At 36.4% G+C, this 20,898-nt stretch overlaps 1 protein-coding gene across 2 annotated transcripts in view; it reads right to left on the minus strand.

Annotated features, from left to right (window-relative positions):
• The window catches only part of OXR1 (oxidation resistance 1), a 443,163-nt gene that overhangs the window by 342,408 nt on the left and 79,857 nt on the right, over positions 1-20,898 (minus strand). For both annotated transcript variants that reach the window (XM_064587996.1, XM_064587995.1), the window contains exon 2: positions 11,513-11,671. In XM_064587996.1, the coding sequence (XP_064444066.1) occupies positions 11,513-11,535 (23 nt within the window). In that variant the 5' untranslated portion in view covers positions 11,536-11,671. The remainder of the gene's footprint in view (positions 1-11,512; positions 11,672-20,898) is intronic.

A 20,898-nucleotide genomic window follows, 5' to 3' on the forward strand; every position in this document is an offset into this window, starting at 1 on the left:
AGAGAGGCAAACCTAAGAGACTCTTAATTTGAGAGAAGAAACTGAGGGTTGCTGGAGGGGCGGTGGGTGAGGGATGGGGTAAAAGGGTGATGGGTATTGAGGAGGGCACTTGTGATGAGCACTGGGTGTTGTATGTAAGTGATAAATCACTAAACTCTATACCTGAAACTAATATTACACTGTATGCTAACTAACTGGAATTTAAATAAAAACTTGAAAAAGGAAAAAAAAACACTAAAAAGAATATTATGGATTGAAGGGGATCATCTAAATTTCAATGAGCCTGATTGTATGCAAATTCTGTATCTGAATGCAATTTCATGATATTATAAAAACCTCAGGGAAAAGGTCTAAATGAAAATGCATCCAAGGACACCACTTAGTTTGAATTTCCACTTTTTCTGTCATAATCATGAAAGCGCTTTGTATCAGTAATCTAAAACCGAAGAGTAGTTAACTTCATCTAATTTTTTTGTCAAATGTCTGGAGTAAAACCAATTTTTGATTACAGCAGGAGTCTACGAAGCTAGTATGTATAAAGCCGAAAAACCATCTGGAACAATACTAGCCCTCCTACATGAAATTTATCAGTCAGAAAAGATGGTCAATGTCTCAGAACTTCAGGCTTCTACCACAAGCTCCCAGCGGCAGCGCGGAGCCCTGGTGCACTGGCTCTTGCAGGGGAGGGTATTCTCTCTCTGTTGCTGGTGCTCAGCTGCTCTGAATACTAACTTAGCAATGACGTTGTAAATTCAAGCACCATTTTATCTAAGCAGACCGAGATGAAAGGAAAATTTTCACTTGTGTTCAACTTGGTATCTATAATCAATAGTTTCATCTAACCAAATATCGATGTGACCTCTGCAAATGTGAATGTGAGAGCATTTGACTTTCCAAATTCTGGGGAATCAAAACACATTCGAAGGCTCAAGGCTACTTATTATGAAATATAAATAGTCTTATTACTTGGGAGGAGACTTAACAAACAGCATTGAGCAATGAACAGATTTTGCCCATAATAAAAAATGAGTTTGCTGAATCACCAGTGGGAAAACTGTAACACTATCTGATAAAGAAATGTAATTATTAAAAAGAGAAGGAAATACACAAATGTTAAACATGACTAAAAATAAACAGCAGGAGAGAAGTCATTATAACCCCATAGAGGGACTTCCTGGACCACACATGATAATGATGCCTCCAAGAAGGACGGATTAGCCACGTCTCCTTACATAGGCAAGAGTTTGCCCAGGTCTAGTAACAAAACAATTATTATATTCTTGTGAGACCATTTTATCCCATTGTAGGTAATTAAGTCATTTGTAAGCTTTCTCAATCACTGAATCTACAACCCCATAGTGCCAAATAAAGGTGGCAGATATCCATGGATGATTTCTTTTCTGATCTGGATCATGTACCATTGACAATTAATATCCTGGATTGGAGCCGGTTTGAAAAAATTCCCAGTCCACCAGAAGTCCCAGACTTCTTGATTTTATAGTCCAATTAAATTAACACACACATGATGGGAGAGGCGTGGGATCAACGTTGTGCTTCCAACTTTTATTTTGCCAAGTAAGGACATAAAAGAAATAACCTAACTTCCATCTACAATCAGTGCCATAAAAGAAACCATATTTTATCACAAAAAGTGTAGAAAGGTAATAGTCTTAGAATAAAGGTGAATTTCTTTTCCAAGGAAGGACACATGGTAATGTCATGGAAGCATTCTCTCTAGAACACATGTTAGCACTTGGACTGATGCTCTATGACATCTGGTTCCTCACTAAAACCACACTTACATTAAACAACCAGTATGGAGGAGACCCTTCATTGATTAATGAACTTTTATGTTCATATACTGGAAGTAGCCTTAAAGTTTATGATGGTGAGAGATTTAAAAATAAATGTGAACTGTAAGTTGGACAATATATTCTCAATTTCCACAATTACAAAAACATTCATTGATCTCTAAAACTCCTTAACGGAATATAGAATATTTCTATTGTATCTTTTATATAATGTCCCTAATTATTCAGATGTATCAGATTTGTTGAATCTTTTACAATGGATGATAAATGGCTACATTCATGAAAAAGGGTTTTCATTTACTTTTTTTCTTTCATTATTACAGTGTATTACATAACATTCTTTCTTACTAATCATCTGCTGAGTGTTTATATTAAGAATACAATATGAATTGCTTTCATATAATTTGAAGATCACAGAGAGGTCCTTTTGAAATAGAAATAAGATCAACACCCTGCTCTCAACACTCAATTCTTCCCATTACTAAATTTCACTGAATTTACATTTTAGATGAATTTTCTCCTGTAATCTGGTCAGTGAGGGCAAAGTTTCCTATCACATTTAGAATATAATCCAGTGTTTCTCATGATCTACATGTCCCCCTGCTACCTCTACAAGCTCAGTTCCTGGGACTCTCCCTTCTACTGGCTGTTTCTACCAAACCAGCTTCCTTGATGTTTCCTCAAACACAACAGGTACATTTCAGTCTCAGAGCCTTTGTCCTTCCTGTTTCTCTACCTAAAATGGTTTTCTGCTCAGACTTACATTGCTTATTCCCTCTCTGCTTAAATGTCACCTTGCTCAAGAGGCTTTCCTTGGCCAGTTCCCCACCATCACTCTATCTTTTTATTCTGCTGGGTTATTCTTCAAAATATTTATCACTATCTGATATTTGCTTATCAATTTATATCTGTCTTCATCACTAGAATGTAAGCTTAATGAAAGTGGGGACCTCTGTTGCATTCATCATTCTATTCTATCCACAGCGTTGAAAACTACACATTGTAGGCACTGAAAAGTGTTTGTTGAATGAAGACATGAATGAATATAAATGTAAGAAAATATTTTCTAATTTACGTAAAAATAATGTATTGCTAGTCTAGATAAAACTAAACTATACCTAATCCATTTCTCTAATCACACAGGAATTACTTTTAAAGTCCTATAAAACTTATAACAACAAACCTATTCTTTAAAAAAGAACATAAAAGCAAGTATAAATGAATACATCTAACCCTTTTAGTGACCATCCATTTGAGCTGAAAAGTGTTTTCTTTTCCTCAATTACACTGCAATAGTTTTAAAATCAAGGTAGACTCTCTTTACAATCTTAAAAACAAAAAATAAAATCCAATAAGCAAACAAACAAAAAAGATAATGGGGGGGTTATATACCATGATGAAATGATCACTGAAAATTTTATGCACCAACAGCAAATGATGTTTAAGATTACAAAATTTAGTTTTGACCATACTGAAAATAACATACATAAAAGTTACATATGTAACTTTTATGTAACTTTTATAATTAAAACTATCTCATAGACCATTCACTGGCCTTTATATTAATTATTCAAGTCCAAAAAGGGCTAGTGTTTAGTAACTCTAGCCTTTAAGGGTTGAAATGGACTGCCCAGTTTTATGTTAAATCTTCTACAGTCTAAAGAAATATTGCTGTAATTATTCATTGTAGTTCTTCCACAAGAAAGTAAATTGTGATTCCTCTGAGAATGATGAAAAGACATTTCAAAGCAGGTTTATAGACCTGGATGACATTCAAAAGGAAGATAATAGGGCCCATTATCAATCCCTGAAGAGCACTTGACTTTAGTGTATAAATATATTTTTCCAATACTAACTGTAAATTACTAATAATCAATCACCTGTTCCTAATGACTTGTGACCAATGGCAAGTTTGGGAAGGAGGGCTGGTCAAGGTTACAGGTGTAGGCTTTGGCCAGGGAAGAGAGTAGAACTAATTGGTCTCTGTGGGAATTGAACCTGCAAACCCAAATTCATTATCTCCACAAGAAAACAAACTCCTCTAAGCTGACCAAAATATACCAAATTTCTTCAAAATGTGATTCATGTCTAGTTAGCATTAATGTTTAAGAACAAAAATAAAAATCTGTTTTACTAATTATTTGATTATTCAAGGAGAAAGAATTTGAGGTTGATATATGGAGAAAAATATCCAGGTTTCCTATTAATGTTAACTTTTTAAAAAGCCATTTCTAAAGGCACATAGCTCAAAGCCAAACATGATCAGGGATACTAAGAATATAATGTGTTTACTTAAAGTGTCAAGCACAAATCAAAATAGGATTAATCGTATTAATAATGAAGGGATTTCTTTCTTTTTCTTTTTCTTTTTTTATTATTATGTTATGTTAATCACCGTACATTACATCATTAGTTGATGTAGTGTTCCATGATTCATTGTTTGTGTATAACACCCAGTGCTCCATGCAGAACGTGCCCTCCTTAATACCCATCACTAGGCTAACCCATCCCCCCACCCCCCTCCCCTCTAGAACCCTCAGTTTGTTGTTCAGAGTCCATCGTCTCTCATGGTTCATCTCCCCCTCCAATTTCCCCCCTTCATTCTTCCCCTCCCGTTATCTTCTTCTTCTTCTTCTTTTTTTTAACATATATTGTATTATTTGTTTCAGAGGTACAGATCTGTGATACAACAGTCTTGCACAATTCACAGCACTCACCATAGCACATACCCTCCCCAATGTCTATCACCCAGCCACCCCATTTGAAAAGGCATTTTATGACTAGAAAGACATACTGAAATTTTTCAGAATTCGGTAAACTGACTTTCATACAAATCACCACACTTAAAGTGTTATGTGATTTTGGAGACATATTTTTATTCCTTTTGAGTTTTCATTTTGGCTATTTTATTCTCTCCTCTTCCTCTCTAGGTCATCTGCTCTTTAGTCTCTTCTAAACTCAACCTACTCTTCTGTGTTCTGGATCTACTCCTTTACAAGCTGAACATCCCCACTCATATGAGGATTCTTAAATTTTAGGCTCTCAAACCCACTCTCTCTTCTCAGCACCTTAATATGTCATTCATTCAACATGCGCTTACCATCCTGGGTAATACAGTATTTCGCCACCTAAGCTTTTCCTATCACTCAGAAAGTCTCATCTTTTTTTAATTAGAAATATTAGCTTTTTTTTAATGTCTAAATTTCTCTCTCTCTCTTTCTCTCTCTCTTCCAGTAACAGACTGTTGACAATTCTGACTTTTACCCTTTACTATACAACTCAGGGTAAAAAATTTCCCTTTGCAATCTCTCTACTGACCCACATTTCTCCCCACTGTGAGTTCTGAGCCCTTTAAAAAGAGGTAATTCAAGTCTCTACTTCCTCTGCCACTGCAAATATTGCCCCTGAGAGCCTGCCATTTAACAGCGCAAATAGGAAAAGTAGTTTGCAGAATAGTGGTTAAGGCAACCTTTGAGAAAAGACTCTGACTTTCCCCCAGTCTTTAATACAAATAGACTGTTTCTGTCTCTCCAGAATCTTTTTTTCCTCCTAAATACTGGTGCCAAAGAATGATATAGAGGGATTCACTTTTTCTTGTATTCATTAAAGAACTTAAATAAAAATATTATAATGTGAATAATCTGACAAAGTATCTACACTTCTAATTTTGCATCTTTCTCATTTCTAGGGTTCTAACACACTATTAGTTTTGGATAAAGAAGATAAGTCAAATTAGTTTTCACCTCTTATTAGAGAGCATTACTGAACTTGCCAGCATTCATAATAATATTTTATACTATAAGCATATTCAATATTCAATAAAGACCATTTACCACTTGTAAATTTAGTCAATACATCAATAACTTACACAATTCAGACTTCACTGTATTTCCAATCTATGGGCATCCATGATGGAATGGTTTGTTGACTTTTAATAAAACTCTATTAATCAGCTCTAAGTAAATATTTCCTTGACAATTAGCACATCTTCAGTATTTATAAGGAACTAATCGGGTAAAATAGTTAGTGTATAATACAGGTCCTTTTCTAAAGTAAAAAAGGAGATGAGTTGATAAGACACTTTCTCAGAAACACGTATTTTCTCCCTAGCCTTGATGTCTGCAATCCAGACAGCTAACAACATAGGGCCTCATCAGGGGCTCTGAATGACACAGAACCTTGTGACCCAGCAGTAGTTAATAATTTTCTTCACAACAGAAGTACTTACAATAGTAAAAAGTGAAAATTAGAAAAGGTCCAATCTAAATGAGTGAAATAAATAACGCTACTGGCGTACAATGTGACCCAGGCTTTACACATGATGATGTTGCTTTATATCCATCAGAGAGATGACCATGGAAGTTACAAAGTGAAAACAGAAGATGTCAAATACAATGCATGGTTTGAGTTCAGTTTTGCAAAACTTTGTGAGTATAAGTAGAAAAGAATATATCTCAGCATTTATAACTGTGGCTTTCTACGTATGGTAGGATTTTGATCATTTCTTATTGCTGCTTTATATTTTTCTATAGTGTTTGACTCTCCATAATTAGCATACTCCTTTATTTTTAGCAGTAAATGCAAGAGACGTATTTGCACTCCTAAAAAAGAAGCCATTTCTTCCCTTGCAGGAGAAACAAATAACCATTTTGTTTCCCCAAACACCCTGGACAGACCTTTTACTTATTTTTATTTATTTTTTTAAAGATTTATTTATCTCAGAGAAAGGGTGAGACCATGGGGGAAAGGGCAGAAGGAAAGAGAGAATCCTGAAGCAGACTCCCCACTGAGCGCGGAGCCTGACGCAGGGCTCAATCCCACCCTGAGATCACCACCTGAGATCACCAAGAGTCGGCAGCTCAACAGACTGAGCCACCCGGGTGCCCCACCCTGGATGTACCTTTTAGAGCACTTACTACATTAAGTCAGTTATTTGATTACTTAGTCTTCTTGGCTAAGAGATGAGCTCCTATAAGAGTCATCATTACTTCCCATTAAGACAGCATCCCTGTAGTAAGCCTAGGGCACAGCACATTACAGATGCTCAATAGATTTTGACTGGCTCCTTGCCTCTTACTTTCATTCATCCAGTGTCTTCTTTCTCCCATACCTGGCTCTAGTTCAATTACCTTCACCTCTATCAGGTGCCACAGTCTTTAAGATGCTGTGAACAAAAGCTGAAATGTGCACAGGCATCGTAACAAAAAACAATTTGGTGTCAAAAAGATGGCATTTGGCAAAATCAGTTAAGCCACCACTAGGATCACTCTCTGAATACTGGTTAACATATGTACAGTAACACTAATACAACAGAAACTAAGGGTGCAATAGGGCCAGGGGAGTAGAAAGTACCTGATTTCGTAGTGGAGGGTCTCTATGAGATGGGCAATGGAAGAGTCATTTTAGTTGAATTATAGCAAAGTACGGATATCTTTCTGTTGTGCTTCTTCTGTATCATGATGAAAACCTGACAATTCCTAGCCTGTCACACGACAAGTAGAACTAAGATTTACATTTTGTTGTGTAGGTAGCTCACCTTATATAATGTGGAAGGTTCACCTAAGTTTCTGATGGCAACAACCTCTTTACCTCCTCTAGGAAATTAGGGCGCTCATCCACTACCCCCACTCTACCCTCAATACTATTCTAATGCCTGATAGTGTTCCCAGGTCCAGATACTCACTTCCTTCCAGGAGAGGCCCCAGGATATCTATATTTGAGGAAATTAAGGGAAACATTCTGGTTGGAAATGGGAACCAGGGCACTTGTTTGGAAGCCACACACACATAGCAAAGGTATCGCTTTACCAGGTAGTGTTTGTTTTGTATGGGCAGTTAAGTGGTTAGGGGTACCAACCGGCTGCCTGCGTTCATTTCCTAACTCTGCTACTTAGTGGCTGTGTCATATTGGGCAACTTTCTACTAAAGTTTCTGTGCCTAAATTCTCACTTGTGGAAATGCAAATAGCAACGCTACATCGCTAATAAGGTTGTGTGAGGAGTATGTGGGTTAATATCCACAAAGCGTCTAAAAATGTGTCTGGTACAAGGTAAATGCCATGTAAATGTTCACTCTTGATAATATTTACTTAGCTTTCATGTCATAAAAATGAATGTTTTGAAACAAATGTTTTGAAACATTATATACATATACGTTATATAAACATACATTATATATTTATATTACATATAATCTTATAAAAATATTAAAAAACAGACAGGTTGAAGATGATCATCAGGGAAGAAGCACTAAAAGTCCTTTCAAATACCCCTTGGTATCACACCATTTCCCTCTTTGTGCTATAGAAATAGGACTCTTTTTCAACTCTCTCTGCTTCCTCATATCTCCTGTTAATTACCTCTGCTACCAGTAATAATTCTTTCCCTCAGATCATAGCCTGGAATCTGTCACCTGTTCATAGATGTCTGCAATTGATTCTGTACATCCCTTTGTCTCTATCTCAACCAAAGTCAATTCAATCATTGTCTCCCTCTGGTAATTATTTACTGAACAGGAAGATTCATGAAACATCTGTTGTATGTTACCATGTGATTCTTATAATCAATTCCTACCACTCTCCTTACTTGATTGGCACTGCACAGTTTCCCAGAAATTTGGACATTTCCTAGATTGTATTTCTTTTTGAGATTCTGTATGAAAGGGCCAAATTATTTTATATTTTTTTCAAATGTCATACCCATAACTACTAGAGCAAGGAAGTTTCTTTTAATATGCAAAAAAGATAATTTTCCTATACTGGGTATTTAAAAGCTGGGAGGATTGCTTGGATAGTTGTTAACATGAATTTCTAAATTCTTCAATTGCATGCAGGGATCACAATTAGGCACCCCCTTTCCATTAAGCCTCAGAGTCAACTTTTAAAATCACCTCATGGATATGGTTAGATATGTACAATGTCATGGTAAGCAGACCAAACGGTTCACAGTTTCAAGTGGATTTTGACAATAAACTCTGCTAACATTAGTGACATAGCCAAACAGAGGGAAGTCTGGCAGAAGTGGAACTCAAAAGAATCACAGAGATAAAGACTGACAGTGTTATTCTAATTCCCAGACATGAAGAAGCTGCCCTAAGTAATAGATGGGAGTGTCTGGCCGATACATCCTTATTGACAGATATATCGCCCCAGGTGTACCCTGTCCCTAGCTGGATTCCTTGAACCCTGGAAGCATATGACTCTCCTTGCAATGATCATTTGATCATCAGCCAGTCCTCTGACTTAGAGTCCCATGAAGTTTTCCACCACAGTTACAGAATGCACTGGTCAGGCCAAATCAAGCATCCCATGCAGTTAAACATTACATATCTTATTTTAAATTAATAATCTGTCAAACCAGTTTCTCTTCCAATGTCAGTCAGTATTTTCATGTCTTAGTTTCTGAATTTCAAAACAGAGAGCCAGACCCTTGTAAAAACCTTTTACAAGATTTCTGTAAAATTCGTACCTTTGAGATGGAAAGAATTCTAACAAATTTCAGATATTCAGATTCTTTAAGATATCCCACAATCAAAAAAATTTTTCAGAATGAAACTATTTATTTGCCATTGAATTACCTATTTTGCATTTTTTCACTCATTTGCACAGCATAAATGTATAGAATAGCTACCAAATTCTAAGAGCTGTGCTAGACAACTGGGCTGGAACCACAACATACGATCACTTCTCTTTGTGGAGTTCACTGTGTCTTGAATGGCCCTAACATCACATTGGAGGGATGGCCTTTGACTAAACCATTACATCACATCAAGTCAGCTGTTGGCCAAGGTACATACCAAGGACAGCTTCAAATGTTTGCCCTGTCCTGATTCTGGGAGTCAGGCCACATCACACCCTATCTTGAGATATGACAATCAAACCTGTGTTTCAATTTCCTCCACCCTCTCCTGCTTCTTATTTGTCTCTTCTTATTATATTCTCCTCCTCCTCCTTGTTCTCCTTCCTGTCCCTTCCCCTTCATCTTTTTCTTTCTTCTTTGGCAGGCAGCCGGCTTTTTGAAGATTCATCTCCAACACATGCATTTGCCAGGCATGTAATTTCTTTAAATAAATGCGTCCTTAATATCTTCCAGGGGCTTGGGGGCGCCTGGGTGACTCAGTTGGTTAAGCATCTGTCTTTGGCTCAGGCCATCATCCCCGGGTCCTGGGATCAAGCCCTGAGCTGGGCTCCCTGCTCAGTGGGAAGTCTGCTTCTCCCTATCCCTCTGCTCTTCCCCACCCCCCGCCACAACCGCTTGTGCTCTCTCTCTCCCTCTCGAATAAATAAATAAAATCTTTTAAAAAAAATATCTTCCAGGGGTTTGAAGGGGTTCACACATTCTATAGAATTTTTTTCTTTCTTTTTTTTTTTTTTTTTTAAAGATTTTACCTATTTATTTGACACACAGAGAGAGACAGCCAGAGAGGGAACACAAGCAGGGGGAGTGGGAGAGGGAGAAGCAGGCTCTCCGCCGAGCAGGGAAGCCCGATGCGGGGCTCGATCCCAGGACCCTGGGATCATGACCTGAGCCGAAGGCAGATGCTTAACGACTGAGCCACCCAGGTGCCCCTATAGAATTTTTTTCTTATTTTAATGGTGATTTTATTTTAATAATATAAAATGTTTTACAGTAATAATTCATAACATAGTTTTTTCATTTATTTTTACAGAATATATTTTAGCTTCTCTAATTCATTTCTTTTTTTGCAAACTGAGATCCTTAGCACCCAGTAGGAATCCAAGGACATATTCTAGGGAGCCCATAAAAACTGGGTCCTTTGGAAACACTACTCTAAATCTAAACAAATAATTCTACCCTTTGCCCTAAAGAAATTGCTTACTTAACTAAAAATAAACAGATGGAGCTAAGTGGCAGAAATCAGTCTTTCATGCTATCTATATTTCCAGCACAAATTAAAGACAAGGATGAGATGGGCTCCTATGAAAATGGGCAATATTACCAGGTCTTTCTTATACTCACATATTGAATACTGTGAATTTGTATCATATCGCTTATTCACCTCTTTATATTTATAAAAACAAAATCCAAAGTCCAAAAACATGGCTTCCAATTCATCCCTGCTAGTACTGCTCTCTGTTGCCATAGAAAAGTTGCTGATTATATGCCAAAAAAATCTTCATACCGCTTATTTTAAATTACAAACAGCATTTAAACATGAACTGGATGTCAAAGATTATTCAGAATGCCAGCTATTTAAAGATATGAATCTATAATGGAATTTTCTCTTCCATATTAGAGTTCTATTCCCTTTAGTTTGGGTAGATCTGTTGAAATAGAAAGTCTGAAGAAAAGTACTGATGAGAAAATACCTAGCCAATCCTTAAAGCTTCCCTTGCAGCCTGTTCTTCCTGTAGCTGGGATTATAACAGTAGCTAGGACCACTGAATGAGCGTGTGATTCCTACTTATCTCTCCACTAGGTTGTTTGGAAAGAAAGGCATGGGATGTCACTGGGATTCATAAAAGGCGTGAACCCTTTCCAGAGTCCCCAGATATCACAGTGCTGAAAGTGTTAAAGTTTAAATTCTAGGTAGCTTTCCTTACCTTAACGCAGGACACCAATATCTGGAAACCAGACTTTTAAAGTTCTTTCTCTGTTCCAGTTCTGACAGTACAATTTTCCCACAAAATACTGCTTGAGGATGTGCATGCATATGGATTAGGTTAGAAGGTAATTCACTTACCACGATAAATTAGATACAGACATTGCAGCAATTTATGGAGGAGTCTTGTGGAGAAGTTTTCTCTAGATTTCAGAACAGGGAATGAGTAGGTCAAGTAGACAAGACCACTGGGAATTTTAGCTTTGCTGCTGGAATGATACACTTACAGTTTGAAATAACCTACAAAGAAAAGAAATAAAATGTTATCTATAGAACCCAGTCTATATGACTTTTCACAAACGTATTTCATCCAGGTCAATAGTTTTGTCATGGTATAAGACACACAAAAAATACATTTTTCTCAAAATATAAGACATATTATAAACCAAAGATAAAATTAAATCAACCCTATGATAAGCTGAATGCTTTACCTTTAAAATAAGTTTAAAGATTAATACAATGTTCATTCCCTGAAGTAGAGAATACAGGGAAAGAACAGAATGTGTTTTTAGATGCACCAATTTTTTTCTCCATATGGTCAATCAGTTATGCTCTCTAAATTAGTTTTATATACTTGTACTAAAAGGATCAAAACAAAGATCCTAATTGGCCATAGCACACATTAAAAAAAAAAAAAAAAAAAGCTCCTTGGCACAAATTATTATCATGTCCAAAGCTGTAACAACAACAAAAAAATAATAATTCACTACTACTTCTAAGCAAATGAGAATTTTTATTGAGTAACATGTGGGAGGCAAGGCAGTATGTATTTACCTAACCTTTCCACACACTTTTTATGAGCATCTACTCTGCAGTGTGTCCTATGATCTTGAACCAAAATTTCTGTAGGGCACAATTAACTCCATGGTACTGTATTAGGGACTTCAGTTCAGGTCATTAACCCAGTACAGTTCAATTAAACAAACATTCATTGAGGATATACTATGTGTACATACACTATCCCAGGTACAGTTCAGGGATAAGGATAAATGACACACAAATAAGACATGTTTCTGCCTTCAAAGAATGTTTTATGTAAAAAAGATGATTATAGGGCGCCTGGGTGGCTCAGTTCGTTAAGCGACTGCCTTCGGCTAAGGTCATGATCCTGGAGTCCCGGGATCGAGTCCCACATCGGGCTCCCTGCTCAGCAGGGAGTCTGCTTCTCCCTCTGACCCTCCTCCCTCTCGTGCTCTCTCTCATTCTCTCTCTCGCAAAAAAAAAAAAAAAAAAAAAAAAAAACCTGAAAAAAAAAAAAAGATGATTATAATAAAATGGAGTAAGTTTTCTAATAAAGGTTTACACAGAGTATATAGAAGCAAAAAGACTGAGCAAAGCCAGTCTTAGGGATTTGGAAGGATTTCTAAAGAAGATACGGACCAAACTACTAACATTAGGTTTGGCTGCAAATTAAAAAAAAAAAAATTCCAAACTCAGAGTGGCTTAGAAAAGACAGTTTATTTCTCTCTCCTATAAACAAATCTTGAGTCTTAAGAAGTCCAAAGAAGATACAGCAATTCTATAAACACACAAGATGGAGACTTCCTTCTTGTCATTCTACCATTCTCACCATGTGGTTCCCCTACATGTTCCAAGTGGCTGCTGAGCTCCAGAGAGTCTCTGTGTTCCAGTCAGCAAGAAGAAGAAGGAAAGAAGGATGCTTTCTGAAATTTACACATGACATTTCTCCTTGCACTTCACAGGACACAGCTTAGTCACTTGGCCACTCTTATTCTATTGGAGTCTAGAAAATGAAGCCATTATTCTAGGCAGCTACAAACCAAGGTGTCTATTAGAAACTGGGGATAAAAGTGGGTATTGGGAGAAAACTAGCATTGTCTGCCATTATGTTTGTGACTCGGTGACTTTTACTCACAATATTTTATGATTCTGTACCTACTGCAAAGTGACAAATGTGGGGCAGAGGTGAGGTGCAATCAGTCTGTGGTTTGTTGGTAATTTTACGTATTTGATATATAACATTAAACATCAAACTCCTTCAGTTTTCTTAAATCATTCATAGAATCAACAAAATATTTTGTGTGCCCTATTATTTACCAGACTCTAAGTATGAAGGACACAAGATTAATAAAATATGGTCTTTGCACATAAAGAATTTACTGTCTAACATAGATGTCATCATGTAAAAAAATAAAAAATAAAATGCACTCTGAAAATTGCTCAGTATATACAAGGGCATATGAGCAGCTACAGGGGAAGAGAGAAATAACCATAATTCTAATGGATTCTAATTTTAATAGACCCTGTCTGCCAGTTGAGTAAGCAGCTATAAGATCTATATCTTAAATGGTCTCCTTACATTCCCAAAGAGGTTTTCAAGTCCACCCTGCCCTTGGTTAATTGTTAAAGCATATGGACTTCCATCTGTTAAGGACAGAGGAACTCCAAATTCTGCTCCCAAAATTGGTAACTTCAAACTCTCAAAATCTGTATTACCTGATTCTTATCAAGGGTTTGATTACCAAAAAAGAAAAAAAAATAAAAATGTATGTACTATTGTCTGATATAATTCATTCTAGATAATCTTAATTCTTAATTCTATTTTTAGAGAGCTGTGTATCTGGATGTCATTATTTTAATATGTAACCAAATTACTTTTACTGAATTATACTTTGGGGTTTTGCCAAGAGTTTGCATTGAGGGATGTCAGTAAAGATAATAAATAAATAAGTGAAATCCAGGCCTGTGAAATCAGCTATAAGGTTTAGCAGGATATTTACCAACACAAAAATGTTGCCCTTATGAGCACTCAAAGCAAAAATGTGCCAAGTTTCAACACTAAGAAAACTATTATTCTAAAATTCTGAGTTGCTTTAATCCTATGGGGACATTATCCTTCTTTCTTTGCTTTAACTTCTGAGAAGCCCTGCAACAAATTTGTCACATTTCTTTAAGAACTATTCCAGGCTTCAAGGTCTGCATTTTTATCCTAACTTTTTTTTACCTTTTCGGGCAAGTTTAATTTTTAACCTGTTTTTGATAAACACACATACATATACAAACATATGTACATATATATATACATGCATGTAAATAAATATAAAACCCTCCCTAAGTCTTTTTTAGAGTGAGAAAGAATATAATTAAAAACAACAATTCCAGATTTACCTGCTTCTGAAGAATATAGGAATAACATGTGAAGAAATTTGATTTCAGGATCTTTGATCAAACCATATGAAACTATTGTTTTTATAGGTCAAAATGGCCAAGTATTATCAATGTATATGGTGCAACTTTATATAACTGAAGGGTTGACCAAAACAGCCTCTTACTGTTGCCTTCAACCTGACTCAACTTTAGACAGGCTTCTTCCTGACTCTAGACCCCTGACCTCTCTTTTCTTATAGTGTTTACTATAGAAAACTTGCAATTGTAAATTCTTCCTCTGCCCCTTTGAGATAAGAATCTATCAGTTTATTGCCAGTTGCACAACCCAGTAATGTCTTTCTTAAGGACTTCCATCCATTGGAAATGTAACCATCAAAGATTGTGCTCTACCTCCCAGTCTCTGTGGGAGGATAGGTGCCTAACTTCTTTAAGTACCAACCAGCAAACACAGATGGCCTGATCACATTGAGCAACCTCCTCCTAACATCCTCCAGTACTTTTCAACTAGCTCACTCTAGCACTTAAACCCTCCTGTCCTCTGTTTCAGCAGAATTGAGATCAGTCACTGTCCCTTATTCCAAAAGTCTTGAATTAAGTTTTCCTTGCCTGTTGAACTCAGCCTGGTTTAATTTTTCTTTGGGAGGATATTTTTTTTTTTTTATTCCTTAAAGTTCAGGAAAATTTCCTAAGATACTGGCAATGTTGTTAAAAAGTACAGTCTTTTCTCAATGCCCTTTACCTGTAATAACTACCAACTTGGATTTTTAAAAGTTTATATTAAATGTGGACTTATAAAATAAAATAAATATTAGAAAACTGCATTTTTTTCTGATTTTATACCTAGGTATTTATAAGAATAAAATATATGAACATAAAAAAATTCATAGTGGCCCTTCATAATGATTTACAATAATCACTCTGGCATTTATTTTGGTATTATATCATCTTTTATTTTCATTTGCATCCTATAACTATCTAATTTATTTTTTCAAGCATACATACCCACCAGACATTCAATAAAGTTTACTAAATTTTGTAACACAAAAAAGACTATGATGTGATGTTTTCAAAGGCCTTAGAGGTGGACTTGTTATTCCCTTTAAATGGCACTAAATGATTCATTGCTTGCCAGTGAAACCTTTCCAAAGAAAATATCTTTAGGATTTTCAGGAGAGATTAAATTTTCTGTACATTTTGATGATTCATAATCTTTTTTTTATAAGGATTTATTCATTTATGAGAGAGAGAGAGCATGAGCAAGAGGGGCAGAGGGAGAGAGAATCTAAAGCAGATTCCATGCTGAGAGCGGAGCCTGACTCGAGGTTTAATCCCAGAACACTGAGATCATGATCTGAGCCAAAACCAAGAGTCAAATGCTTAACCAAGTGAGCCACCCAGGGGCCCCCATGATTCACAATCTTTATGCAAATCCCAACAGCATTCTCCACACTTAAGTATGAATTTATAGCTTTCAGGCGAAATTCTAACATTACTAACAGCCTCCACCTGCCTCACTGTCACAAAGAGAGTGTATTTTCACATTAGGGAAAACTTTTTAAAATATATGGATTGATTTGACTTTGCCTGAATGCCCAGCCATGATTGTAAGTTATAAGCATACGCACAACTGTTCTCTTGAGGTCACTCCTTTAGCACAACGTTAAGGAAAATAGTATGTGAATTTAATACAAGATCCCTCATTTGACATATTCATTAAAAATGTGAATAACCTGGGGCACCTGGGTGGCTCAGTCACTTAAATGTCTGACCCTCGATCTCAACTCAGATCTTGACCTCAGGACTATGAATTCAAGCCCTGTGCTGGGCTCCATGCTGGGCCTGGAGCCTTATGAGAAGGGAGAGAAAAGAGAGAGAAGAGAAGAGAGAGAAGAGAAGAGGAAGAGGGAAGAGGAGGGAAGAGAAGAGAAGAGAAGAGAAGAGAAGAGAAGAGAAGAGAAGAGAAGAGAAGAGAAGAGAAGAGAAGAGGAAGAGGGAAGAGGAGGGAAGAGAAGAGAAGAGAAGAGAAGAGAAGAGAAGAGAAGAGAAGAGGAAGAGGGAAGAGGAGGGAAGAGAAGAGAAGAGAAGAGAAGAGAAGAGAAGAGAAGAGAAGAGAAGAGAAGAGAAGAGAAGAGGGAAGAGGAGAGAAGAGGAGAGGAGATGAGAGGAGAGAGGGGAGGAGAGGAGAGGAGAGGAGAGGAGAGGAGAGGAGAAGAGAAGAGAAGAGAAGAGAAGAGAAGAGAAGAGAAGAGAAGAGAAGAGAAGAGAGGAGAAGAGAAGAGAAAAAGTGAATAACCCCTGAACACAACAATGGATTATTGAGATTATATTTTACCAAAATAATTCTTTTAATCATTTTATTCATGAATAAGATCTGGGGCTCCAAACTGAGCTGAAAGGAATACCACATTCAAATATGTTCATTTTATTGTAAACACCTTGCCATTTAGTTATGTAACATGAAAGAACTTATGTAAAGTGATTTTACTTAAGTAAAAAAAGAATTTTCATAACTTAGTCCCATGAATACATAAATGATTTTGTATCTTTAAGATGTTAAAATTCCATGAAGATCAGTTTAAATAACCTGCCATATGATAAACGTATGTTTTGATATACTCCATACTTAAGACAGTAAATCTATAAAAAATTATTTGGAAGAAGAATGAAAATGATTAAAGGTTCTGACCATATGCACTATCGAGTGTCCATAGTGAAGTGCCCTTGCTTTGCCTAGAAAAAAGAGAGCTTAGAGTCGAAAGGTGATACTAAATACTATAGAAAAATTTCAAACTGGGTAAGACCAATGGTTCATTGGATTTTGTTTAATTTCACTAAGGGCGTTATAAGCGATAATGGGCATAAAGTGAAGAATAAAATGCATTAAGTAGAGAAAAAACTTTTTATGCTAAATATTCAAAATAAATTTTAGAAAAATGAATAATCAAAAAAATACTAGAACATTTTGAGTTTTTCAGGGTAGTTTCCTTATTATTATCAGATCAAAGGCCTCTTCCTTGCTTTCTGGTTTCCCTATGGACTAATACCAATATTTCCCAACCTAGCTTCCCTACTCTGGTTGAGCTTGCTTGCTCAAATGCTCATTCCTGTGCCCTGACTAGACTACAAAGTTCTGATTCTTAATCTGTGGCCTGACATTCTCTTTCTTCTCTAATTGTAAGTATCCAAATTCTTCAAGGATCAATACAAGCCCCACATATCCTAGGAACTCTTGCCTCATAGTCTCAGGCTTCTCTGATCTCCTCTCTTTCTGAACTTACATCCAATTTAGTAATTAAAATATATTAAGCATAAAAATGTGTACATAATTTTTCATGTATGTTATTTTTACTTGCTTCAATAAACTAAGTTTAAAAGGTCAAAAATTATTTTTTATGTTCAATCTCCAAAGCATCTAGATAAGTACCAGTACTCTCCAGCTGTCAATGAACTAGTGGACAAAAATGTGATACTTTAGCAGCAATACGACTTGAAGGACTAAAAAATAATGGTTCGAACATGAACTTTTTTCCTTATAGTCTCATATTTGTATTATGAATTTCAGGACCTCCAGAGATTTGGAAGAATATAAGTCAATCATTGGGGAAAGATATTCTTTTTCTTGTGAAAATTCTAGTTACATATAGGGACAAATCCTTAAAATAAACAAGAAAACCAAGCTAAGAATTTGCCTTTTCCCTTTATCTTATAGATGTTTCTCTAGAGATAAGATTTTTAAAAAGAGGGTTCTGCCTTGAATTTTTATAATTTATATTATCTTGTTAATTTTAAAATAATAAATCTATGCATATGGAGCAAAATCAAAAGGATATATAATGAAGATACACAGTTCTCCCTTTCCTATCCTCTGTCCCAGCCATCCAGTCAGATCCCCTTCACTACAATTATTACTACCAGTATCTTATCCTCATAGAGATATTCTCTGGATTTCTATCCATACCAAACTATTCCTAGCTATGTACTCATCTCCCCATCTATCCATCTACTTAGTCTTCACAAAATGGTAGCCTATTATACACACTTTCTTTGGCACTTTGTATTTTCACATACATGCATAATCATAAGCCTATATACAATATTTCCCTATGGGTCCACACACAGAGATGCCTCATAACCTCTAAGTTGTATATCATTTCACTGAATGGATTTACCCTAATTTATTAGCTCATCTCATACTAAAGGAGATTTAGTTTGCTTCTGATATTTGCAATTACATGCAAGGCTGCAGTGTATATCCTTATATATAAGATACAATGTAAATGCACGTTTGTGGATAAATACCTGGAAGTAAAATTTCTGGGTCAAATCTATGCATATTTTTAATTTTAAAGAAACTGGTAGATTGCCTTTCATAGAAGGTGTACCAGTTTACAATCCTACCAGCAATGTATAAGCTTAATCATTCTGGCATTCCTGCTTTTTAGAGTACCAATAAGCCAGGCAGATTTTATAAATACACTTCCTGAAGTATATTCAATATTCCAAGCCAGAAATATTGTTCCACACATCCAATTAGGCACTAGGCCTGGTTATTCTACCTCTGTGATATCTTTAGAATATGGCCACTTTTCTCCATTCGTACCACCAGTGTCCACGATCTCATGCCTGCATAATAACAATGACCTTATAAGTAGCCCCACTTTATTTAGTTCTCATCTAAAACATTCTTCTGTAGCACACTACAGGCTGAGGGCTCCTTGTGGGATGCAGTCATTTTCTAGGGAAGAGCAGCAGAACAGAGAGGCAGGGATGGTGACGTCAGAAAAACCTGGGCATGATTTCCAGCTATGCTTCTTGCTAACTTCTGGCCTCAAGAAAATTAAGTACATTCCCTTGCTTGTTCCTTTATTTAAAAAAAAAAAAGAAAGAAAGAAAGAAATGTTGGGGCACCTGGGTGGCTCAGTCGTTAAGCATCTGCCTTCGGCTCAGGTCATGATCCCAGGGTCTTGGGATCGAGCCCCGCATCGGGCTCCCTGCTCAGCGGGAAGCCTGCTTCTCCCTCTCCCACTCCCCCTGCTTGTGTTCCCTCTCTCGCTGTGTCTCTCTCTGTCAAATAAATAAAATCTTTAAAAATAAAATAAAATAGAAATGTTAATAGTACTTATAAGGAAGGTCATAGTGAAAAGTAAAAAAAAAAAAAATGCATGAAAGGACTTAATATTGCCTGGCACACAGGAAGAGTTCAAAAAATGATAATGCTGGGGCCGCTGGGTGGCTCAGTTGGTTAGGCGTCTGCCTTTGGCTCAGGTCATGATCCCAGGGTCCTTGCTCAGCGGGGAGCCTGCTTCTCCCTCTCCCTCTGCCTGCCCCTCCCCCTGCTTGTGCTCTCCCTCTCTCTGTCTATAAATAAGTAAAATCTTAAAAAAATGATAATGCCAATGATGATGACAATAATGAAGGAGGAGATTGTGATGATAATAAATTTGTCCCAGTATCCATTAATTGCTCTATTTGCCCCCACATTAAAGCCCTAATTCCTTGAGATAGTTTATAAGACTTGACATGATTTAACACCTGCTTCCCTTCCAGCCTTCCTCTCTCACTGAGGCCCCACCACTGTTTCTCAACCCCACCCCCCACAAGCCACTCTATTTCAGCTAAATGGACTTGGATTTTCCTGAATCCACCTGTGTCTCTTTAGCTTAGCCATTCCATTCACATGCTAGTCCCATTGCATATTATACACATATCCCTTTCCCCCTCTGCTGGGCTAACTTCCAAATCATTACAACTCAACATAGACAGTGTTTTGTCCAAACTTTCCCAATACTTGGTAGGTGTAGCCCCCTATGCTCTCTCATAACACCTTGCTCCAAATGCATGATGATGTTTAAAAATAGTGGTTTACTTCGTTAATGCAGGTCTGTATTTCCCTCTAAATTGCAAGACAGAGAGAAAATCTCAATATAACCTGGCAAACCCAAGGCCTAGCCTCATACCTGGGACAAAGAAGGTCCTCAATAAATGTTTGCTGAAAAAAAAAGAAGAAATATCTGAAATCAAGAAATGTAAAATTCTACAGATTGCTGAAGTAAAAGCAGTGTCCCTTTTCCTTCTAAATTATAAAAATATCATTTCTTTTATTTTTTATATTTATGGGTTCCAAATTTCAAATGTTATTACTTTTTTAAAAAAATTTTAATATTTTTTGAAACTTGGATATTAATTATGGAATATTAATTATGGAAACTTGGTAGAAGTCATTCCATTTTTCAAATGTTTTGCTACTCAATTTTGTCCAGAATATCATTTAGTAGTAAATACATAAACTAACATCTTTGCTTGGATATGCAGAATAGGGTCAATCAATCCTGATATTC

This window comes from Mirounga angustirostris, unplaced genomic scaffold, assembly GCF_029215605.1.
Source record: "Mirounga angustirostris isolate CCGP_5_RB_7025 unplaced genomic scaffold, mMirAng1.0.hap1 SCAF_4, whole genome shotgun sequence".
Classification (NCBI taxonomy): Eukaryota; Metazoa; Chordata; class Mammalia; order Carnivora; family Phocidae; genus Mirounga; species Mirounga angustirostris.